Source organism: Numenius arquata, chromosome 7 (genome assembly GCF_964106895.1).
Source record: "Numenius arquata chromosome 7, bNumArq3.hap1.1, whole genome shotgun sequence".
NCBI classification, from domain to species: domain Eukaryota; kingdom Metazoa; phylum Chordata; class Aves; order Charadriiformes; family Scolopacidae; genus Numenius; species Numenius arquata.
Window position 1 is genome coordinate 28,371,404 of NC_133582.1, and position 25,924 is coordinate 28,397,327.

A 25,924-nucleotide genomic window follows, 5' to 3' on the forward strand; every position below is an offset into this window, starting at 1 on the left:
GTCAGGGAAATACGAAGGCAGTGGCTTTATATCTCTTTTCTGTGAGGTCAGTGCTGAACTGCTGAGCTATTACTGCTTGACCAGAGACCCTGAAAAAATAGGTTGGGGCAGAAGAGAAAGCAGCTAAAAAATTTAAAACTATATGATTTTTTGAGAGGCAGTGTACACAAGAATGGAAGCATTCTTAGATATGCCTTTTAGAATAGCGATAGTACATAGGAGATGAATTTCATAATACAAAGTGGGAAGAGGGAATAAAAGAGGAATTTGAGAAAAATACACTGATGGAAAACCAGCAAGATGTAACATACTCTCAAGCTTCTAAAACAGAGAAACAAAATTAACTTTTTTAATTCTGTTATGACTAGCTGAGCTGTAATGTAATATAGTAAATCTCTCAGCGTTATGTAATAAAATTAGTCAAAAAATGACAAAAGCATAAACAATGCGCTAATGAAAAAGCCTTGCAGGACTCGTATTTAAATTGGATTGTGCCTGTTTGATTTATGCTGGTGTGTAAGTATGCTCAGCTCAAGTGTTTGTGAAAGCATGGACAGTATTCTCTCGCTCTGCAGTCGCTGTTCCTTTTCTGTATTTTTTTTTTTTTTTTTTTTAAGATTTGGATATACGTTACTAAATATTATAACAGCATTGTCAATTATAGGGTATGGGGAATAGATAAATGTTGTGCGGTCTGAGAATATAATTAGGAACAAGTAAAAAGCCATATTTTACTGTAACATGGTAAATGATGGAATTGCTAGATTGTCTTGAGCTCACTTGGCTCAGCTTAGATGCAAATAAAACCCATCAGCAGAAAACTTTTCACTTGAGCGGTATCAATGCATTTTAAGAGGAAGCAATTCCCTGGTGTCATTTAGATTGCAGGCCGGAGCTCTGCATGTGTTGATATTTCAGAAAACAAAATAGATGCAAATACCCTTTTTTTTCCCAGCATCATTTCTGATGGTACCTCTGATGCTGCTGTGGTTCTAATGATGGTGGCGACTGCTTTGTTCATGCCTAATGGGCAGAAGCCTGCAAGGCGTGCAAACCCCATTTAAAACAAAACCAAAAGCAAGTTATATAGATGAATATTTAATTTATAGCTGTGAAAAATGTGAGGAAACAGAAGGGGTTTATCAAGTTCCATACCAGTTCCTTGCCTTGTGTCTGAGCCTTATTTCTGCTCCCCTTGTCTGTTGATAGAAATACCACTTGATGCTTCATCAGTATGTTGTTTTCAGCTGTAGCGTGCAAATACTGTCAATGTTTTAGTATCCCAAGACACTAGAGCTTAGCTCTTTCCTATTTTGATTCGACGTGACAGATGTGTTTGAAACCTCTGTTCTGAACAAAAGCACACGGATGTTGGAAGGTGCTCTGTAACGCAAGTTACAGAGAAAGTAGCATAATGCAGTGGAAAAGATTAAAGAACAAATAAATTAAAACTGAGTACTCCTTTGTAAAATGTAATCAATTTAAACGTGGGGAAAAAAAAGAGGATTGAATATAACCAAACGTAATGCTGACTGCTGCGGATGAAATAGGTTGTACTGGGGTCTCGGATGTGTTCCTGCTGTCAGAATCCTGTTTGCTTGCAGAACTATTCTTGGATTTATTTATGCCTTGCTCTCTAGGTAGGCCAGGGAATTGTGTGGTGGCAGCAGAGCAATTGTCCCCAGTGACACGGTACATCTGTAATCCCATTGCCTGTTGCAGAAGGCACATCTGTACTGTATTTTTAGGGCTGCATCTTAAATGGAGCAAGTACCAGCCTCACCGTTTGGCGCGATCTGCTCAGTGGGAGGTGGGGATCCTCGTGCCCCAGCACGCCAGCTGGCCTGGCGTGCCGATCGGCATGTCCCGGCACAGCCCGGTCTCAGGTCCCCCGCCGGCTGCCAGGCTGTTCCCTCAACGGGAGCGGGTGGGAGGCAGCGTCTGTCTGAAGACGCCTTCGTGAGCGGTGCAGGGATGAGGTAACTTGGTAGGATTTAATGGGATCCATGTGACTTGAGTTGCTGATACCGATGCACTGATTTACGTGCTGATGTATGTGACAAGCGCCCAGCCTCCTTTGAACCCTCCCCGCTGGCCTGCGTTACAGAGATGCAACGAGGTAACGCTCATCCCTTCGTGGTCTCGGTCCACCCACACGCACCATATGCATAATTTTTCCATAAAGCATGACTGCTGGGATGTATACCATCTGAATTTAAGGCAGTTGCACGGACTCTTGTTTTTCCACATACAACTGTTCAACGATATAATTTATCTAACCACACCTGAACGAGCCTATTTTTTGTGTTTTGAGAATGCATCATGTGATTTTTTAGTGAAGATCCTGATATCTGGTATCTTATTTTTCTGTTGCTCAATTTCATTGGCTATCTTGCCTTTGTTCATATAAATGCTCTTACGGGAATTTTTATTAAGTATGACAATACTGTTTGCATACCAAGTTATAGATAAATGGTCGGCTTTTCAGAAGTGCTCATTGTTGGGTGACTCTCATATCGTTTAAGTCGGTGGTAAATCCTTCATTAGTATCAAAACTAGTACAGTGAAGACAACACACAAGCACTTTTGGAAATCATGCATTAAGAAGGTGTCTGCTTGCCGGACTGACAGGATAACAAGCTCATTGCTTCTGTTACAATGCTAGAATTTGGCTATTTGCATAATAGAAAGCAGTAATGCTTTAATTTACAATTCATGAATAAGCCTTTCAGACAGTGGTTTACGACACGACTGAAATTTGTGAATGCTTCTCAAGTAAATTGCTGGTTTTGAGCACATTTTGTTATTTATTGGGAAGCCGAAATTACACTCAGATGCCCAAGCCTGAAAACAGAACGTAATTTGGCCTGTGTGCATAGATGGTTCCTGAACAAGGATGGTGGGGAAGTACTGAAATGATTCCGTATTTAGTTGTGCATGTAATAGGTAAACTTGGTTATTCTGTGCTTGCATTGTAAATATATCCACTTCTTTAATTAGGTGGCTATAAAGAGAAAAGGCTGCAGTTAAGAAGAGTGCATCAAGATAAACCCTTTTTTTGGGGGGGGGCAGTATTTAAGGGTAGTGCGGGTCTGGGAGAAGCCCTGATTGCTTTAAAGCTGTAAGAAATTCTGGTAGGTTTAAAAAGGACTTCTGTGCGTACTCTACATGACTAAAAGATATTGCTGGAGCTTTCCCTGTGGTTGCTGTGCTGGTCTTTTGGGTAATGTAAGATAAAGCGTGAGGTGGGGCCTGGGAAGTCTCTGGTGATGGTGTTCGTGGACTGCGTGAACCTGTCTCCCAACAGTGGGATCGTGGTGTTCCCTGGTGCCAGGAGAGTTGTGTGAAGATGAATGTAGGAGTAGAGGCAGATGTGCTGACTGAAGAGCTGCATCAGGAGATGAAGAGCTGAAATATGGATAGAAGGTACAGTCATGTATGATGACTATGTGATAAACACGATAAAAACTTGCTGAGGAGCAGCTTGGATTACAAAGAACTTTTTGCCTCTTTCATCTCTCATGATAATTAAACGGTCCATTTTTATTCAACTTCTTTCAAATGGGGTTCTAATTAAGCAATAACTAACGAAATACGAGATTAAGCATCAGCAAATCTTTGATGGTCAGAGATGTGCCCAGGGCAAAGTCCAAAACAGTTTTGTAAAATTTGTGTTTGAAACAAAGCAAAAATAGTTATTACAGGAGACAGATTCTGTGAGTGTAAATGCAGATTGAATTAATTTTCTTAGTGTTATGGTGAACTGAAAAAAATGTAAAATTAAATATGTATCCCTTTTAATGTGGTTGCTGTATCATCACCGCAAATTTTTAAAAAATGCATCTGTTACCAGATAAGATGCTATCAGGCACTTTTAATTTTAATTAAGGTTTAACCTATTGGAGGAATATATATTTAAAGAATTAATTAAAATGCTGTTCACTGTATAAGAGATTTCAGTATAGGAAATGAGTTAATTGCGGTATCATAGGGGATCTGTGCTTTGCAAGCTGTTTTGTGATGCTAAAAAAGCATCTTCGTGTGGATGGTAGAGACCTCTTGGGAGAACCAGAAGTTGATGATGGCCACCTTTTCGGTTTAGTTTGAATAAAAGCAGTTGCTGGTCTTGCTGCATCTGTGTGTGTCAAACAGTCTTATTTCAGTTTCTGTTTTTCTTCAGGGTGGGTGGCTGGCACAAATGCTCAAAATACTTGAGATAATTTGGCATAATTTGATTGCATCAGGGTAATCCTGTATCCTGCAAGAAGGGGTTTTAAGATGGTTAAAATACCTTTATAGACTGCAGTCTTTCACACTGTTATTCTTGATAAACTTGTATCACTGAGTTCATTTTTTTCACTCTGCTGAACATACGAAGTTACTGCTGGGGTTCCTCAAGGATCAAATCATGCCTTATTTAATATTTTCATTAGCAGCCTTATGAAAGAACTAGAAGCTTGCTGAATAAATTTGCCGACTCCAAAGCTGAGACACATTGGCAAGGCCAGGGGAGGACTGGATTATTGTGTGAGAAGAACCGCTTTCCTCTGCTGTTAATTGGTTTCAGGAGAATGTCATATGCTTAAGGGCAGATAATACTAAATTCTTCTATAAGCTCAGCCTCATCATTTGGGAGCAGCAAAGAATGAAGGTGTCCTGCTTGTATTTAGGCAAATGAGTTTAAGCTGCCCCAGGTCGAGGGAGGGTAATTTGGATGATGGTAGAAGGACTGGCCAACCTTGGTACAAGTAGCCTGGAAGAGCTTGGCTTCAGCCTAGAAAAAGAAAACCTGAGAGGAGATAGGATTGCTCTCCATATGTATACGCAAGACAGGAGAAAAAAAAAAAAAGCATAGTTATTTAAGCTAAAGAATGGTTTTAGGAGGAGGCATTGGGTGCAAATATGGAATCCACTGAAGCTGGCAGGCAGGTTATCTCTCACCCCGTTTGGTGCTTCCCCATGGGCAGCATGCCTTGAGCATTAACTAGTCTTGGCAAACCCCGAGGTCAAGCGGTGGAAGTAACTCTCTTCAGAGCACGGGAGCTTGTTTTAAACCATTTCTTTGAAAAGAAAGAACAAAGCTTCTAGAGAGAAGTATTTAAAAAGCGAACATAACGCATAGGCAGCCCTGTCTTCCTTAAGGATTTACTGCTGCTCTTGGTGGTTGCGTGGACGCGCCAGACTTCTTCTGACACCTCTGAGTAGGTGCCAGTCTGTCAGATTAGCTCAACTAAAATAAACCTGTCTCCCACTCCCTGCCTGCTATAGGCCCTTTGAGAGAGAATTACTTTTTAAAATGTACTGGGATGTTCGCTGGGCTTTTCTTCTGCGGTTTTAAGGTAGTTTTTAAATGAGCAGAGAGGAGGTGAAAAATGTTGGCCACTTTTAAACTGTCATTTAATGATCTCATCCTTTGAGCCAGTGTTTGTGGAGAAATGGCTTATCTTGAGCCGTTCTCTCCTTTCCTTGCCCGTTTTCCACAAGAGCGTCTCCTATTGTGTTAAGCCAATAACCCTTTTTGTATAGGTCAGTGTATAGTATTAATGAGCTTTTATACCGTGGTTATAAATGTAACACGTGTTTCTTAGAGTAGGAGTGGGGAATAGAAAATATTGCCTGGATTTGTTCTTTCCAACAGTAGATGCATGAAACAGTTGACCTTCTGAAGAGGGGGAGGCGGAAATCCTGCTTTGATTAATCAGAGCCTTTTAGCTCTTGTCATTTAAAATGCAATCCCAAAGACCAAACCTTGCGGTGCTTGCCTTCAAAAGCCACTGGCTTTAGCAAAATTTTAACAAAAGAACTTGCTGTGAGATAGGTGTACCCGTAATGAGAGAATTTTACAGGACAACCTGCAAGTAAAAGTTGAGAGCTTCTATTTGTCTTGTGAACCCGCAGTGTGTTCAGAAGGGCATGGCTGTGTTGAACCTCTGCTTGCAGCAGAGCAACGTGAGCTTTATCACCACCTCAAAAGGCGGCAGAATTAGTGCTGATAGAGATGGGGCAGGCAGAGCTTATACCAAGAGTGGCCGGTCTGTTTGACTTGGTGTAATGTGTCCAAGTCTCCGTGTGGATGGCAGGTATCAGGAAACATACTGCATAGCCCAGAAACCAGAGTCCTTGGAAAGGTACACTGGTGGTTCATAGAGGGGAGGTGGTAGTGGCTCTCCGGGGCTCTCCCTCCTGCCTTCTCGAGCATATGGATTGCAGAGCACCCCAGTAACGGCATCTTTCAGAGTTTCTACTATTTAATTTTCTCCAGCAGCAACCACTCCAGCACAGCGATACTCCTGGTAAGATGAGGTAGCCCTAGTGCTGTCACTTCCGTTTTGTTTTCAGCCACATTATCTTAGTAAACAAAGGGGGTTGAACATCTGCAATTTTGCTTTATCAAGTGGTTGTATAATGCTGCAAACAAAGAAAAGGGGAAGCTGAACACATTTGGAAGTAGCTTAATAAATTAGTATTGTAATTTGCTTGGTCTTCACTTTTGGATTTTGGCTACTTAGCAAAAATTGCTTGGAAGAGCTGTTAATTTTACCATAAGAATGATGATGCTATATACAGAAAAATATCTGACCATATGTTTGTATCTTTATTTTGAAGGACGATGACTGATGAAATTTAATTTAAAGGGAAAAATGAATTATTATTATATGTTATACTTTCGAAGAAAATGGAAAATAGGTGGATTTCGAGCCCTAATTTTCTCATTTGCACTATGGCTGTGCATAATACATGCTTTTGAAAGTTCAGGGTAAGCATTATCTGAAGAGCATTCTTGAATGGAAAAGTAAATACCACACATTTTGTAGTGTTAAACAGATGATCTGATATGTACTTGCATGGATTTCAGTGTTGTATAGCTATTTTCTTATTTGGTTGGTACATTTTATGTTCCTCTGGCATAGTGTGCTGATTTCTTCTATTGCTGCTTCAGTTGAGCTAAGAATTACAGTCAAGTTGTAAGGTCTCTTTCAAGCTGGTTACTTTTAAAAATCATTAGTTGAAGAAACAATATTACAAAAAGGCCTTTAAAAGAGCTGATTTTTAAAAATATTTTTTTTTCTGGACACAAAGTAAATACTTGCAGGGTTTTGAAGTCACGTTGGAATATGGAAGTTGGTCACTACGGTGGGCAGGACTGTATTTTCTTTTTTTTTCCTTCTAATTTCCTGCTACTTTTAGTCTAATATGAAACACCTGCTATTACCATCATTGCCTTTCACCATACAGGGAACGTTTTTTTTCTAGGCAAGTACAGTGATTACTCCTGCAAAACTGTCAATTTAACAACAAACCCCCCCAGGACTTTGCAGTGTTCAAGGAACCTGCATCATCAGCATATAACGATGTACCACAGGTATTAAGCAGCGAGCAATTCTTTTACCATTAGAGAAATAGGAAAATCTGAGTTAGCCTCCAGGAGAATAAGAGTTTAAAGGTCTTGAACAGCTTCCTAGTGCTCGCGTATCAATCGGCCACCTCCCTGTTGTCCTTCAGCGGTTCAGGGAAATGCTGGAAGTATTTTGTGTTCTCTGAGTCCTGTGCTGAGGTCACTCGTTTAAAGGCTCCCAGTGCCACCATCCTCTTTCGAGAGAGAGAGATGCTCCAGGTTGGCTTGTGGTGTCTTATGATTGATGATGGGGCTCTTTTTCAGATGCCTATCATGTGCCTGGAATGGGTGATGTGCCACAAATTTATACTATTTACTCATATTAGGCCATTGGGATGCATAATACCCTAAAATAATCTTGGTGCTCCCCTTAATTTTTCTGTGAACAGACCTAATAAAAAATAATGGAGTCCTGTAGGAGTTGGGTCTTCTATCTCAGCAGTGTCTAAAAATCCTTGGAGGAGCTGAGGGCCACTCCTTGCCTTCCTCTTCTCACTGCTTATGGTCCTTTTAATATAGCACTAACCCGCTCAGCCAAATGGTAAATGTCATGGACATATCTTCACGTTTGTATGGGTTTTTTGTGTGAGGTGAAGCAAACTTCAGTAATCGGTCATCTGATCATGGAGAATAAACTTGATGTTGCTTTTGGGCATGCTTATTCTATATCTTCTTTCTTTCTTGTTTTTAGGACATTAAGTGACACTAATTTGCACTTGCATTGTTCTTCTATCTTGTTTACTGAGCAGGGTGGATGATGTGAAGATTAGCAATGACGTTTTGAAAGACCAGACGCTTGCCAGTGTCTTTAAAATTCTCTACTTTTTCTTCCTTGTTTCATCAAGCCCCGGGGTGAGACAGAGGCAGCTCCCTTCAAATGCAAAAGCAGTAGAAAATGTGATCCCTGGCTTGTTCCTCAGCTGAAAGCTCATCCTAACTTTTACTTTTTGCGAAGGAAGCAGTAGGTACGGCTCTCCATTGACCAGACCTAGCATAGGTGACAGCACCTGCTGGAGCTGCTTCTGGGCAGGGAGAAAAAAAAAAAAAAGAAATCTTTTCTCCTTCCATCCCAGCATTTTAGCAGGTTGTGAGACATGTGAACTGAACAAATGCCTTGGCAGGTCTCCAACCCCCATTGACGCCTGGCACGGTTATTTCCCTGTCTTCAGGAACGCCGCTTCAGTCCAGTGGAGGTTCGAGCACGTCCTAGAGGGGTTCATCAGTTGATGGTGAGGGACCCAAGCATATGCAGACGTGAGCTGCTTTTGTATTTTGACGTTTCTGTGTTTATTGTCTTTAAACACCAGTTTATGGCAGCGCTATAGAGATTTCTGTGAATGACTCTGAGAGACTATGCGTTTTACTCCCAGATTGATTTACAAACCTTAGAAAGAGGTCTGTGACGTGAGGATTTGACCTAATATCTTGCTAGAACTAGGAAGCAAAAGAGAATAAGAAATGTTTTTAAGTGTTAGCCCTATTTTGCTTCGATTGAAAATATTTTGCCACTGAAATCTTTACATCGGCCGGTTGCTGCGGAAGTTTTGCATAATTCAAACCAGGCTTTTGTTAATACTTCAGTAGTATCCTTTCAACCTGCTGAATGCATTTTAATTGATTTGGAGGGATTATATTGAAGGATAAAGTTAGCCTTTGTTGGCAGGAAGAGAACAATAGATGATTTTTAATTTTTATTTTTTTTTTTAATAAATAAACCAGCAGTATTTAATGTGGCAGTGAGTGCCTTCACTATTGTTAGGTATTCTATGGCAGAAAAGTAAAATACCTGTCAAAAAAAGTGCTGATTACGGCAGCTTGCCCAGAGCTAAACTCATTGGAATAAAACCTCCCAGACCGGAACGGGGTGCCGTTCACACTGTTTGCCTCCCGAGTTGTTTTTGTAGCATGTAAATCCAAAGCCAACAGCTGTCAGGTCGTGAACGGCTGAAGGAGCTGCATGGCGAGGCACAGCCGAACTGCGGGGCTCCCGTCCTTTGGAGGAGGTGTCAGCCCAGGCCCTGGCAACGCCGGCCGGAGCCCGGAGGAGCTGAAAGCATGGGATTAGAAGAGCTTACATCCTTTGACTTTGTACTGGATCACTGGATTGAAATCACTTTGATAGGTGCTTTATGAGGATTTTGCAGGGTTGGTTGTTTTTTTATTTGTTTGGGGGTTTTTTGTGAAGTCTCTGGAAGTATAAGACTGGTTTGCGTGCCCTCTAGGTTTGCAGCAAGACTAGTATTGAGTTTAAAGTGGACATTGAGACAATCAAACCTGTACTTACCGTATCAGTGGGGTGCTCCTTTGCGGGATGCAGAATATCACCTTCAAATCAATATCAAAGAAAGAGACTCGCTTCCCCTCCCTTCCCAACGTGATGCTGTTGCTTTGGGAACAAGATGTATTTTTTGCATGAGCAGCTCCACGGGTCCTTTTGTCAATATAGCTGGGTTGGTGAAAGTTTTTGGGTTTTCCCTATCAGTAAAACGAGGAATATACTTGCAGTATATTGTAGCACTTTTTTTTCCTCAATTAGCATCCCCAATTAGACATTACCCTAATGTCTCTCCTTCCTTGCCCTCTCCCATCTCTAATGCCCTAAAAACTAAATTGACAAACTACTTTTTTGTGCTTTTAATATTTAATGACTAAAATGATACAAATATTAAAAAAGTCAGTTGATACACATAGGGCAAATGGGAGGATGTTGATGAACTGTGCTGCACAAACTTCCATTTACTTCTACGCAGAATATGTATTGAAAAAAATATCCTGGGTGGGGAGGGGAAAGGCCTTAATTAAAAAGCGCTCGTGATAGCTAGCATTGGGTATGAATTCAAATAGACCAAACCAATCTATTTTATAGGTAAAACTGGGCATGATGTCAAATCGCCCATGCTTGAAAGCTACGTCTTTTGTTCTTTGGTTTTGTTTGGTTTGGGTTTTTTGGGGGGGTGGAGGCAGGGAGGTGGTGGTGTGGTTTTTTTTGAAGTGTAGCATAGGATAGTAATAGATCTCCGAGTTTGGGACAAAATTTTTTGGACAAACCCAGTCCCTGTTACTGTTGTTTTCAGAGATTTGGGTTGCATTTGGCTCCTCTTAACGCCTCTGTCTGCATCCGAGGGAAGCACTGATCAGTGCAGCCCTGTCATCCTTTGGGTCCACCAGATGATGAAAAAGACCTGAGCACTTACTGACAAGGATAAACCAAGTAGTTATTCTTATTTTCAGTATAAGTCAGTTTTCAGTAGTAGAAATGTTATTTTGTGTTGTGGTATCTTTCTCCCCCAAAATTCTCTTTAATTGACCTTGTTTATTTGGACTTTGGCTTTGACCATATAAATATAGGGCAGAGAAAAGCAGTGTTTGAGAGGAGCTTCTTAGGAATACATTATTTTTTATTTTTCTTTCCTCTTAACAGCTTGGATTTTTTTAGCTCAGGTAATACTGGAGATTCCCAGAGCAAATATTTTGGGATGTGCCTACCTTGCATTTAATTGCAAACTCTTTTAAGGAAAGTTTAGCACCATTCCACTGTGTATCAACAAGTTACAATTAGCAATGCAGAGGTTTTCTTACATGCGAATCAGTGATGTTTACTGAACTCTCTCAATAACCTTTATTTAAAAAAAAAAAGAAGGAAAAAGAAAGAGAAAGAAGATCTTAGAGGTAGTTATGGTCCTGCTAGTGCTCAACCTTCTTGACCCTTCAAGCTACAGATAAAAATTTTCTTGTAGTCAAAAGCAGCAAGATGCAGAACTGGGAGAGCTGAGGGGTCTGTCTGGGACAGCCGTGGATGAGCTGCTTATGTCTTACATGCAGTTCCATTGCTGCCTTATCTCATTTATTGAAGGAAACGGCATGAGGTCAGCAATTTAGCTCCCCCAGCGGTATTCTCCTGTACCTGACTTTTCACTTCATTCGGTTGCTAAGTGGTGAAATTCAGTGACCAAAGCAACTTCTAAGATCTGGGAACATTGTGAGATTTTTTTCTTAATTTCTTTTTTTTTTTTTTTTTTTTTTTAGTATGCTGTATGTCATTTCCGTACCAGGGAGAAATGAAACGGTTTTTAGTGGATGAAGTAGGCAGCATGCCATTAAGGAGTTCTTAGAGTAAAATAATTGCTTTAAAGACATTAGGCACAGAGGTTCTGCATTATCAGCTAATATCCTAACATTATGTTTACTCGCTGGGTTAGCACTTTCCCTGTAGATGGCTTTCTATCTGTTAATGAGCTCGTGATCCATTATGATGTCAGGCTTCAAAAATAAGTGTCTTCAACATCTCTTGTGAGGATTATTGAAACCAGGTAAACAAACAAAAATCCCCAGATTCTGTAGTTGTCCACGTTCTTGTGGTGGTGTTCAAAACCTGTAGGAAAGGAAAATAGACTTTCTAGTTTATTTCCTATTAGAGGAGTGCAATGCAAATAGCTTTTGTTTCTGAGTAATGTAGTTTAAGTAGGGGTTGAGCATATAATACATGCAATCAATAAGTGCATAGGGTTTTTACAGGCTTGGGTTTTGCATATACTTCCGGAGTAAGAGTTATAATGTGACTTCTTAAATCCTCTGCTTTATCAGAACATTGGCATTCCTGGGCAGAAGGGTTTACCTTTTTAAAAAATTATATTTATTTACTTTATCATTGAATCCAGAGAAAAACAACACTTAGATTTAAGGAAGCCAGATTAATTCCATTTTACGCATACAGAGCAATAGCCTATGACAATGTGTAAGGTAAGGATGCTTTCTCTTACTCTGAGCTGCTAATGCTTAGGCTAGTAATTTAGGAAACAATACTCCGCAGAGTTGGACAAAGGCTTAAGTTTGACGTGTGGTGTGTGAGCCTGAGAGATTTCTGCTTCTAGTCCATAACTGCAGTATGTAACTACAGCTGCTGGTGTGCTGCTCAAAGCTAAAAAAATCCCACATTTTGAATAGGATCGGACAGTGGTGAAGACTGATGTCATTACCCTCGTGCAATTCTTGCAATAAAAGCAAGACTTCAACTTAAAATCCTGGAAAGCATTATTGCGAGGAGAGATGGGAAAGGAAAGTTTGTGAAAAGCCCTTTTACCTCACCAGCACCTGCTTTAAATATGTGTTGATGAGGGATAGGTGTTCACTCAAAATAGTCAACTTTTCTATCCAATAAATCTCTCTCCAGAGAGATTTGGAGTGAAATTATTTATGCCTCTTAATTAAAAAAAAGCAACCAAGAAAAAACCCTAAACTAAACAAAACCAATCCCCATGCCCCCTGAAAACATCTGTTTTCATGTAGAAAGCCAGTTGCCTAGTAGGCACTTGTCAGGGACTAAGACCACTGGAGAAAATCTGTATTAAATAAGTCGGATGTGCATTTCTGATTTAAATAATTTTAAAAATACTTTGCATAAATTCAAAAGTTAAATTATGCATAATATGCATAATTTCATCCATTTGTAAATGATGTTCCCGCATTTAATGATTAAAGAACATCACGCAGTCCCTTGGTTTTGAACAATTAAACCTTCCACGGCTGTGTCTATAGATAGACATTCCTTAAGCTCAGCAAGGGGACAGGAGCGCGCACTGGCACTTGGCTATGATCCACTCCCTCTTTTTGATTACTTAAGAGGGCTGTTCAGGACAGAGCATCAGCCTATATGAATACTATCAACCAGCTTGAACAAGTCAGATTATTTAATTAGCCCTATTAAGAAGCTTCTATTTTTATAACTTATTTATGAGTGCTTTTGCTAAGCTTTGAAGGTCCAGCTTCAGAATTCAAAAAGAAAGCCGTTTTCAGCTCATGTTGTTGTTTGTAGTCTTGAGGGGTTTTATACTGTGGACTCCACAACGTTGTCATCCTAAGAAAGCACAAAGGCGCTCTGGAAAGCAGTTGAGGTTGGGTGATGCGCTTTTGCAATCCTGGCCTGCAGGTTTCAGGTATAGGAGGTTTATGACACCTGATGGACAACCATGATGGACTTGCTCAGTTTCCAAAATGTGTGTTGTGCGCCTTTGCCTTAGACCACCAATAATCCAGAGGATGGTTATTTTTTTTTAACACCCATTCTGTTGACGTGTTTTGGTTTTCCCCTACGGCAGGAACGTTCCCCAGCCATCTTTAAAGACTACCGTAAAATGAGTATCTTGCTGGATGTCCAGTGCTGCTAAAATGCAGGTGATGTTTGTTTTAAGCTAGATGCTCTGCCGCTGTTCTACTGAGATCTATGTACTGCATGTGTTTTTATCTAGATTCTTTTGAGGAGCAGGAAATTATTTCATGAAATAACTATTAAAATGAAATCATACTTTAAAAATGCATATTTAAAAAAAAAGAAAAAAATCTTTTAAAGCAAGGGTGTCCAGAATCTGATACCTGTGTCACGGTTACACCTTCAGAGTGTTTGAAAAGGCTCTAATTTAGTCATAAGGGTGGGACCTCTCCACCACCCCCGAAATTAAATTCACTTGCAAAGGAAAAAAAACTATACTTTCAAGTATAAAATTTTCACATCTGAATTCAGTCAATGGGCTTTTCCTTTCTGGTTAAACCACTCCTAGTTAGGAGTTAGGAAGTTAGGCTAGTTTGGAAGAAGTTACTCCCCAGTTCTGGAATAACTTTGTCCTTTCTTAAAAAAAACCTGAAAAATTCACTGGTGGTAAGTGCTGGCTTGTGGCTTGAAGCTTTTGTTGTTGTTCTGGTGTCAGTGGGGAAAGTTAAACAAAGACCAGGCCCAAGGTGATGCTGAAACACTAAACGGTTAGGGTGCCTATATGTATTTGGAAGCAAGGTTATGGTGTTTTGGTTTGCACAGAGTTACCTGTGCAAATTTTGGTTTAATCCAAAAATATTCCAAACAAACGTGGTTTGGGTAAATCCAGGCAGATGGCACCTGCCAGCTCACGTTTGAAGATCTTATCCAACTTCAGCTGCAGGTGAATATGCAAAACTGTATCCTCGTACTTAGCAGAGAAGTCTATATACGTGCTTTAGTGCGTTATGTCATCAGTAAATTATTTTAATAGCAAATAAGGCTTTATTACTTTTTGCTTTATTGCATTTGCTGCTCTACATTCAATATGTACAGCATTGGCACAATATAGCTTGCATGCTTGCTAGTGCATTAGCAGAAGAAATGGTAACTGTGTTCCAAGACCGTAATACTTTGATATTGGTACTGTTAAAGCCAGAAGAAAAAAAAGAAAACCCCAACAGTTGTTGCATTCCAGGCTGTTGTACAAAGCTATGAAATAATAGCTTATAAATGAAGCAAATTTAGTTCTGGAAGGTACCAAAATTAGACAAAATTAATATATCAAAATTAATATGTAGACAAAATTAATATGGTTTTCAAAGTACCAGGGTTTTTTTGGAGTCAGCTTTCAGGTTAAGACAGAACTGTGAGCAATTCAGGATACGAATACAAATATAAAAAAAAGGACAATACAAATATAAAAAAAAGGACAATAATAAAGAATGTAAAAGATACGTGGCATAGTATTTTAATATGGAGGATGCTGATTTAATTAACTCTGCATGTAGGTTTAGGCAATGCTGAAAAAAATTCCACGCCTTGCTCCACAATTAAGTATTGAACAGCACACTGAAATAACATGGAATTAAAAATTATTTGAGATAAGTTTAATGTGGATTAATGTTATTTTGATGTGTTGAGTAAACTGCTCAGTGTAGTAATCCGATTTGCCTATGTATATAACTGTCTAATAGAATGGATTTATGGATGGTGCTAGAGAGCATTGCATGCTGTAACTGCAGCACTATGATAAGTAAGACTATGGTAAGTCTTGAAGAGATGGACATGATGTGGAGCGAAACAGAAATTTGTATAATATATATAATTTTGTATATTTGTATCAAAAGAAAAAACATCAAGAGTCTAGTTTAAAATCAGTCTTTCACTTGCCAAGTTAGCACATTTTAATACTATGCATGTTGCATAGAAGTTGCTAAAGAAGATCTTGTATGCATGATGTGCAGTTTTTTCCCATGGACATCAATTGCAGTAGGGACACACTCTCCCTGCAGACCTGGCTTGGTTCTCCACAGACAACTGAATCGCCCACCCTCTTCCTGGTGGAGCTGAACTGGCAGTGACTGGGCCAATCTGCTGAAGTTGCTTTGGATTTGTGTCTCAGTACATAAATTTCACATGAAAAGTCCTCATACTCAATATTCACATACAATTATCTCCTCCTCAAGTGGCAAATTTTTTATAGCACCTATGACCTTTGAATGGCATCACCCAAGGTGCACAGTAGATGCTATCTACCATTTCCAGGCTACCTCTAGCCGAGGCGCTTCAGAAGAGGCATGGGAGAGTACTCATTGGGTGTTCTTTTACCCTTTTCACAACACAAATTTGGAATCAACTAAGAGAGAGCTTTTCATATAAATAGCTTGAAAATCAGAAAAACCTATTTAATTTTGTTATTGGAGAGCTGATTGCAAAGAACCAGTGATCTATTGCTGGCGTCCCAGCCATTAGATGTATCTCTGACAGAAGGGGTCCCTATATTCTAGCTGAGATGGAAAACAGGTCCGTCTTCTCCATCTGTGTTGGTTTTCCTTTCCCACTTAACTGCTTGAGAAGCCTTTTGCACAAGAACGTGATGAGGCTTCCCATGCTTGGCTTTCTTACCCTTCCCTAGATTTGTACGTGATGGGAAAACAGAGCAAAATAGTCTGTCTTGGTGCATTACACTGAGCTGAGCACATAGTTGTTGAGCATAACGTGCCCCTTCCTGTTACTTTTGGTATTGACGATCCATCGGTGCTCCGTGTGAAGGAGAAAACGTGACTTGTGCAAGGTCAGTAAAGAAGCACAGCGCTGCTCCTCCAGCTGGGACCCCTCCACTGCTCAGGAACTGCAGGAGGTGTTACTGAAGGTGAGGCTGAGGAGATAGTACTGTGGCACAGGGAGTCTGGAGAGGAACTTCCCTGGGCACATCTGGAAAGCGAGAATGAAAAGAGCTGCATGTTACTGGAAGTCTGGGGTCTGCACAGTTGGGTGCCTGGTAGGAGAATTGTTTGCAGGCTGACTACTGAAACCATCAGTCTCGGTGTTTGTCACTTTTTTTTCTTGTCATCCTTCATCCTTTACCACTCTTAGGGAAACACGCCAAGCACTGCTAAAATTCTCTTAAAATTGAATTGCATTTGGTATAGATTCCTTGTTGTCTGATATATTGTCCAAAATACTAAGTATGTTTCTTCTTATTTGCTGGTTCTGTTGGGAAAAAAAATCGTATCTCAGAGGGTTGTAAGTCCATGCCTTCCCTTCCTTTCATTGTTCACACACTTCAAAGTTGTGAAAACTTGTTGTTTTCCAGCTAATTAATAATAAATAAACCCTGCAAGTGTGATACTGTCAAGTTAAACAAAGAAGGCAGAAAAGCTCATGACCTGAAAACTAGTAGCTTCTGAGTTGGTCTCCTATCAGTGTACTGCAGAGGTGCAGCATTATTTTAAACTAATTTTTCAACTTTATTCATCAATAAGACCAGTATTTTTCATAGTTAAGTTACATATGAAAAAGTGGGTATTTTATTGTATTTTTTTTCCTTTTTTTAGTTTTTAAAAGCTTGATACATGTAGCGTTGGATCAAGGCACATACAAGACTGGCCAAAGGGCATACAAAGCACTTTGGTTTTTAGTTGAAGAAACAAATGATAATGGCAACAAAGAGTGGCTTTGGGTTTAAACATCAAATCGCTCATAGTTCAGTAGGGAGGCAGAAAGAAACATGTTACCTTACAGATTTATCAAGGAATTTCTGGAAAACTGTGACAGTAATGGGCAGTATTCCTGACTGCAATGGCGGTACACTGAACACATACCTGTACACTGAGTATACATTTTAAAATAGCTTTATTCCCCAATTGTCTGTTTACCTTCATGACTACAGTTTTTGAGACCTTGCTTATATTGCCTGGGGTTTTTCTCCTGTTCTTTTTTCTTACGAAACTGCACTTTCAACCCTTTTTCTGCACAAAGCAGGTTCTAAGTGTTGTCAATGTCCTCCTGCCCTTGGCTCCCAAATGCCTGTGACCATCTGTTGCTGTTTGCTCTGTATTAAGCAGACGACTGGTTTTGATAACCAGAAATCTACCCCTAAACTGCCTCTATGCCCTTCGTTTGTAGAGCCTAGCACACTTTTAAAAATTCCTTGTTAGGAATTTGACTATGCTTTCTTCCGGGGATCAAATTTTTTTTATACGTGTCAACAGCTTCAGTCTCACGCATGTCATTGATTATTTTCATTTAAGTTGGATTTCACCATTGTTTAATGGATATATCCAGACAGCTGATATTGCCCATTACTACACACATTTTTGTTTATTGAATATTTTTGTGGTTTACAGGTTTAATAGACCCAACATTGAAAGTTCTGTGAGTTTTTGCAACCACTTCTTGATCTTCCTGATTTGCCAGGTTCAACATTATTTTATTGATACCAAAGTGAAAAATGGCCTGTGCTTACACTTACAAGGATCTCAGATGAATGTTCTGACTGCTCAACACGGCAAGAAAATTCACTTTCACAGTCAACAAGTCATCTTACTCAGTAGAACACAAAAGTTAAATGGTCTGTAACTTCAATATTAGCAAGGAAAATACAGTACAAATTACTAAAAAATACTAAAATATAGAATTGTGGTCAGGTATCCCCACTACATTAATCGCAGCAGTAGCCTGAAATTTGAAACTTTTAATAAAAAGTTCTTAAATATAAATTATATGGCAAATGTACAGTACATTGCTTTGTCAGTCTTTTAATCCAGTGTTTTGCAGTAGAACAGCAACCGTTAAGTCAGTCTTTTCTTGTTTTCTTTAAAAAACAAAACAAAACCAAAAAACCCAACAAAACCCAAACCAGTCTTTCGTGTGTCCTTCAGTATCATGAGTGTGAATGATCTGAATCTGGAATACCACTGTCTCTGTAGCTCCTGTTACTACTGCTTTCACTGTGGCTGTTCTTGTACAGATTCATGCCGTTAGGTGGGAAAATGGTGTGTATTACAAATTCCTCCTTGGACACTTGGTCGTTGGTTATTGGTATCATCTGGAAAGAAGTCTCCCTGATTTCTAGGATGGAGTTATCCTTCTTGGTTCCCGCCTCAGCATAGTCATCTTTTCTCCGGCGTCCCTTGCTGTAGGCGCAGTTCCGGGAGAACAGGGACCCGTTTCTGTGGACGTACCAGCATACCAAGGCCAGCAGCGCTATGGCCACCAGCGCCACTGCGCCGCCAATGATGGCAGCCAAGGGCAAGCTAGAGTTTTTGTAAGGTTCTTTCTCCTGCTCCCGGTTGAGGGTCGTGGTAGGGTTGTACATCTTAAGGGGTGCCGTCTCTGTCTCGATGCATTCGGGTGTTTCGTCCGAGAGATAGATGTTGCTGGTTTCCATGGGAACCATGCATACACGGTATGGCGATTCTGGTTCAAGAGCTGTGAGCAAATAGTCATTCCTGTCGCCCGTAACGATTGTTTCAGTTATAGATCCAAAGGCAGGGCTGTGACCCATCTTGAGCCAGCTCAGTCTTAAAGCAGTCATTGGTAGTGCAACTTTCCAGGAGATGTGAATAGTCTCCGTGCTTACGGATTTCACAAATATTGTAATGATTTTGCGTACCGGGCTTGCTGTGGTTCTGTAGCTCTTATTTAGGTTGGGAGTCTTGATGTCTGGTTGTTTGGTCACAGAAACCGGCCAGTGTCCCTGAGCCGGGTATAATGTGTTTGGTACCGCGGTAGTGATTTGGATGGTGCTTATCACGCCATCATCCTTACAATCAAATACTTCCGCATTGAGGTCTTTGATAGCCATTCCACGTACTTTTTCTGGTGCCTGGCACATCAGTCCACGTACATTAACTTTTAAAGGCAATGACTGTAACCAGTCGCGTACCCATTTCATTTTGCACCCACAGTGCCAAGGGTTGTTGCGAAGAAAAAGTTGAGTTATGTTGTCCAGATCGTCAAAGACACCCTGAGGTAAATTGCTAAGATTGTTATTGGACATATCTAGTCGATACAACTGCCTTAAGTAAGAGAAAGCATTGGGTGGCACACGGTTGATGTGGTTTTCTTGAAGATAAAGCTTTCTTAGGTTTGTTCCTGGCAAATTTACCGGTGCGGCTGTGAGTGAATTGCGGACCAATGACAGTTCTGTAAGATTGACTAGATTCATGAAGACTTTGTCTCCTAATCCATGATTATTTAGAAGATTTCCATCTAAAACAAGGCGTTTTAGATTTGTAAGGTCTTGAAGGGACAGCTCTGAAATCGTGGAAATACGATTATCATCCAAGCGTAGCTCTTCTATCGTTTTAGGCAAACCCCAGGGAATGGTGCTAAGGTGATTTCGGGAGAGAAAAAGAAGTCTGAGATAGATGTTGTCCCGGAAAGCTCCATCCTCGATGCTAACAGCAGAAACGGAATTATCATCCAAATGCAGTTCTTCCAGATAAGGAATTTGTGAAAGTGAATCATAAGTAATGGTCCTTATATTATTCTCCTGCAAATGCAGTTCCTTAACGTACTTAGGGAGGTTAGTGGGGAATTCATCTAGGCTGTTGTGGTATAAATATATTCTTTCCACCCTAAGCAAGTTCTTCAGTTCTGAAGGAATCCCAGCATTATTTATTTGATTGTTCTGAAGGAAGAGGGTAGTAGCATCCTCTGGGATTCCTGTAGGAATAGACGTCAAATCGCGATCATTACAATATATGAAACCCATATCACAGCGACATACCGAAGGGCATGGTTTGGCACTGACAGAATAAGGTGCCATGTCAAGTAACAGCCCTATTTTAGTCCAAACTAGGAAGATGCTCCAGGTTACACTAATCATGGTCAGGAATGATGAGATTTGTATACAGTTCTGATCTTCAACAATCTAAAAAAACCAAACAAACAGAATTATCCAGATCATCAATGAAGAAACTGCAATGAAAATTCAACTTCAGCATTACAGAAGACATCTGAAACACACATATTCAACTAAAATTCAAGCTCCTAGACACGTATTACTTTTTTCCTTACATCATCAATTGTACTACTTCTTGTACTAGTTCAATTAAGTTAATAGGTTACTCTGCATAGTAGTTGAAAATAATATAATCAAGTATGTCTGATCTGTGACTTGTTTTGCTTAAGCAAGAAGGCTCTTTCTAAGGCTTCCTTCACATTTCATGTGTAGACACAATCTTTGTTCGCAGATACCAGATAAGTACAGAGCTGAAGCCACACCAGAGTTCAAGTAAATCATTCTATATCTGAAAGATAAGAAGTAATTCCTAAGCCAGCTAACTACCCAGGAGCCCTTAAGTGAACTATAAACCCCTTAACCAAACCCACAAGTTTAGTGGTAGCTATTTTGGAGGTTCAAAAAAGTCCTTAATGGCAAAGCATAGAATGCAGACAAAAGATCAAAGGCCAGCTAAGGACTTTTTCCCCAAGTTTTTCCAAGTGCTCCGTGTCACGTTGTGTATCTTACAAATACTGCAGCCTACCTTTCTTGGGTTTTGAACTGGAATGTTTAGAAAGGTGAATGTTATAACTGGTAGGTAGCCAACAACCTGAAGTAGCTGATGGAGTTATGGCTTTCTAGTTGACTGGATGGAGTATTTCATTACATGCTTAATTTCATGTTTAAATATTTGTCATTTTCAAAAGTCTTCTCACTAAGCAGTACACTAATAAGAGACTATTTGGCAGGTTTAACCACATTTTCCCATCTTATTAGGTCAAACTGTGCAGGGTAAGGATAATATAAATTAACTCTTCAGACTGAAATTGTACTTTGCATTGGTAGTGTGTTTGTACATTGAGCTCAGGTAATTAGCATTTTTATAGCTTTTAAGACAACATAATTCAATTACCATTGTAATTAGGGTTGTGAGAACTTCTGCAAGATGACCTATGCATTAAGCAGTGTCATGACCTTTTCTCTTGTGGGTTCATATATTAATTGAACTTTATTCTCTGAGGCACAATAAGGAAAATAAATTAATATTGATCCTACCTTATTTAAAGGTATGAGTAAGTTTTGTGCTTGAGGATATCCAGTAAAGGAATGTCTTTCTTGCGAGTCGCTCTTATGGTTTACTCCATGGAGCTGTGTTTTTCTCGGCAGTGTTTACTCAGACGGTCCTTCTCGGTGGTGTGTGTTTCCTGGCTCCTGGCACGATACTCAATGAGCATTCCAACCAAGATTTATCATGGTACATAAGCACACCAGGCCCAGGCACAGAAAAGCTTCGGCTTCCCTCTATTTTTGTCCTCGTGTAAAGTCTGTGAATGAAGAGCCCCTTTTGTTTGGTTTAATGCCTTTAGCAGGAATTACTTTCTTTGTAACTCTTACAAACTCTTCTGTGCAGCGTAGTAGTTGGAGGTGGTAACTTCAGCGCTACGTGATGGAAGCTATTCATTATGCTGAGGCTTGAAGGATGGCAGCCTCTTCAGGAGGTCAGGAACAGGGATGCTTTTTCCTGTCCGGAATTATCCAAGTATCAGCTTTGTACAGTAGTTACATCCTGATACATCCGCGCCTCTTTGAGAGAACCATTTTCCCACTCTCACTTTTTAACGCTTCCTCCAGATTTGTAATGCAGGAGAGAATTCCTCCTGCGCTGCAAGAACGCAGGTTACTCTACTGTAGGAATGTTAGGCAATTCAGATGGTTTTCTTCATTTAAAAAGCCACAAAAATAAGATTTCCTTCCCAGAAAACTCCCTTTTTAAAGCTCTCCTTGAACTTTTTATTTCCTGCAAAAGTAAAAACAAAAAAATTGGAATTAATAACAATTGGTGGAGACTAGTATTCAGTTATGTTGCATTCCCTATATAAATCATGCTATGCTTGTATACACGACTAGCACATCTTGTTTTCCCAAAATATTGGTATTTCAGCAAAATACAGAGCTCTTTAAGAAAACATTTTGCTGTTTAGTCTCACGTTACTGCATTTTTGCAGAACTATATTTTTCTTTCTTTCAGCAGAAAATCAGGTGATCCTGAAGTGACAGACAGTAACAAAATATTTGTAAATGATGTTTCCCACCTGATTACAAATGCCAGTCCTGCCTCCTTGGAGGAGACCAAAATGATTGCTTGCTTTGTGTTCTTGCTAAACTGAAGTAAATGATGATCCTCTCCTTGGTTTTAAATGTAAAAGGAGCTAATTACCCTTCAGTAGTTACTGGATGAAAGGGGAAAAGGTTTTGCTAAAATACTGTATTAATATTTCACATTTGCAACATGCTGATTCTGAATTGGGGATTAGCTAGGCATCTCTGTCAACTCCTTGACAACAGAAACGTCTGTGGGTTTTCTCCACTAAATGTGCTCGATTTGTGGTCAGAACTTTTAAGCTATTGTATTTGCCACTTTGCACAGTGGAATTGGTGTTTTGATTAGCATTTAAACTGATTTTTCTAATTAAAAAAAAAAAGTATTTTCAGTCTTGACTGTTCCTATTTCTTGAAGAACTCTAATTATTCGGCTATTTTTGAATGGTATTTTTAACTTGGGCTACTTCATACCACTATTGCAGAAAGTATCCACTTAGATACCAAGCCTGTGTTTCCAAGAGCATGTGGGTAGTATCTGTCTGAAATAGAAATGGTTAAATCTGAAATTACAAAAATCCTTAACTTGCTTCTCCCTTTCGTGACTGTACGATGTCCAGAGAACTGAGCACAATCCTCAAATGCTAGGAAAAAAACAGCGTGCTGAGTAATGCTTCCTTAGCTCCCTTCCCATGGGCTTTACTACGGCAGCTTCTGGTCCTTCATAAAATATTAGACCTAAACGGAAACAGTCTCTGTTTTATAACTGTTTTTTGCAATTTGAAGCAGGTCCGTCATGAAATAGATCAGTAATGCCTCCTCTAGCAGCAGGAAATATGCAGTGATACAAAATTATTGACATAGATACAAATTATACTGCTCTTTTTCCAGAGAAAAATGTTGATCATTAAATAAAAAATAGTAATAAAAAAGCCCCCCACTTTAGAGACGATGTGACTGTCTGGTGAGGGAATGGTAAAGCCTTTTCTCTCCTGATGCTGCTTTCATGCTCGTGTGAGCTTTGGTTTTGCATCTGGTTTCAGCAGTTGTGTAATGCAAAGAATAAGTTAAATTGAGAGACTATAGCATAAATAAGTATTTTAACGTATGCTTTATTTAAAGTGAAAACTCAATTTGCGTGGCCACATTTTAGAATATAAGGGAATGCATATTTTTTGGCAACTTATGTAATTTGTATAAGTTATGCAATCAGTATAAAATGGAACAAAAAGGCTCCGTATTCTTGCAGTGTCTGGATTTCCTGGTCTGTATTACTAAAGTGTTTGGGGAAAGAAATCCAGGCTCTGTTCCTGAAACTTTAACAGTTGCTTAACAGCTGTAGAAAAATAAATGGTATCTCTTAGGAACTAATGTGAAGTTGTGATAGAGGGTATTTTCTGCAAGTATATTTTGAAGTAGGAATATAAATTTCTTAAACAGGCCTTTGAAAGCTACAATAACTTTTAAGTACTTCCTAAAAAAAAAAAAAAATCATAAATCTTCTTTAGAACTTTTAGAGCTGTAAAAAACATGTTAGTATTAAGCAAAACAGAGGCTCTAGTATGCATACCTTACATATATACATACACACAGATGAGAAACTAGGTTCATTTGTTGTACCTTTCTAGCATATAAACTGCTTCCTCTTTGCTCCATTTGATAGTCATCCCTTCATTTATTGCCGCTATTATAATAGCAGTAATGTGTAGGATTAAAATGAAAGCACTAAAGCTCATTAAGTTCTTGGAATTTCTTTTTTTTTTATCCCTTCTCTCAAAATTACATGAAAACAAGAGAGAGAAAAAGAAAAGCAGGTCTCTTTGGAGAAGACGACACTGTTTCAAAAATGTGGATTAAGACTATACCCCCCACTCCCTTTTCTAAACTTAGAATAGTTTTCTTCAGGTCTTGATTGTTTGATATCTTGCACTTCCCTTTTATATCTGAAGCCATAGCTGAAAACAATGTTTTTGCATATCAAAGGCTCCAGTGATCTGTCTAGAGAGAAGAAGGGAATCCTGCTGCCATGCTCAAACTTTCCCCTTCTTGAGCTGTCTCTAAATATTCCCTGACATCAAGTCATTATAGCTGATCCGGCAGGATGAAAAGAAAAGTGACCCCCACTGGTACAGACACTGTGTCCAGGTTTCTGCAACATCAAATTGGGAGGCTTCATGGACACATGGTTTTGAAAGAAGCCATTGCTTCTGAACAGAGCAGATTTTAGAAAGTAGGTGCTAAAACTCATTTTTAAATGCAAAAATGATTTTTTTTCTTTTGGGTAACAAAAGTAACATTGGAGCAAGTGAAGAGCAGCTTTTTGCTTATCTTTATTCTGTGTTAATGTTTTCATGAACTTTGTTGAACTGCCTGGTTAAATTACTTTTCCTGGGACATTATGTAAGCAAGTGTATTACTACAGATAGCAGTAATGCGTGAGCCTCGCGCGTGTACTTATCACCGTGGTACAGCTAGGCAGGGGGACAGCTTATTTTAAAAAATTCGAAGTAATTTGCACTATACAAGAAAAACATACTGACATTATAATATATAAAACATTATATTTACTATAAGATTACTTATTTACTAGAAGTCCAGCTGTACTCCCTGCCCTATAGGCAGGCAACAAAAAAAAAATTGGTATATTTGAAAAGTTGGGAGTTTTTCTCAAAACAGTGCCAAAGAGGTTTGTTGTTGTTGTTGTTGTTTTTTTTTTTTTTTCCTTTCCAAGCTGTGATAAAACGTGAATAAAATCAAGACCTGCCTCACTCGAGGTCACACAATGCTTATTTGAATTTCTAATCTACCTCTGTGTTCTCTAGCAGGAAATCTGGTAGTTCAGTGGCTTCTTTCTAACCATCAAAGTAACAGAGGGAAGGGAAACAGCTCATTATTTTTAGGTTATAAATAAAAAGAGTGTAAGGTTAACATTAGAATATACATATTTGATAAGCCTAACAATTTTGCTTTATCAGTGTACTTACATTCCAGAACAACCTCTGTATTTGTTTATAATCTGAAATGTATCAGAACCATAAAATGTGCTTATCTTTTAAAATACTTGGGAAGTCTGTCTACTGCATGTATTGCCAGTTTCGCTTACAAAGGTCATGCTGCCTCTTAAATAGCTTCACCAACTTTTTTTTTTTTTTTTTAAAGAAAAAGTTCCATGGTGCTAATCTACACTTAAAACAATGCCCATACTTTGTTTTCTTTAAGTGTATTACTCGGGGTTAGTTGATAGTGACAGCAAAATGCTTTCTAAGCACCCTGTCTAGGAGCTGCAATTTCCACGATCATCATATTTCAGGAAGGTGCCCCATTCTTTTGTTTGGTGCTAGGCAAGCAGAAGGTCCTCTAGCTGGCTTTCCAAGGGGGAAAGAATGCAAAGGATTTTGTTAAAAGTGAGAGTGAGCCCTTCAGTCAGGTTGTAGCTCTGTGTTTTGGT

The 25,924-nt window shown here is 39.4% G+C and overlaps 2 protein-coding genes across 4 annotated transcripts in view; one reads left to right on the forward strand and one right to left on the reverse strand.

Moving 5' to 3' along the window:
- MACROD2 (mono-ADP ribosylhydrolase 2) overlaps window positions 1–25,924 on the forward strand; it is an 896,489-nt gene that overhangs the window by 86,767 nt on the left and 783,798 nt on the right. The window lies entirely within an intron of this gene.
- Window positions 18,310–20,259, reverse strand: FLRT3 (fibronectin leucine rich transmembrane protein 3). The gene has a single exon (XM_074150784.1). The coding sequence runs from the start codon at window positions 20,257–20,259 to the stop codon at window positions 18,310–18,312; it is 1,950 nt and encodes a 649-aa protein (XP_074006885.1).

Bases quoted from the DNA above. Each gene is read 5' to 3' on its own strand.
- FLRT3 (XM_074150784.1), bottom strand. From the start codon at position 20,259: ATGATTAGTGTAACCTGGAGCATCTTCCTAGTTTGGACTAAAATAGGG.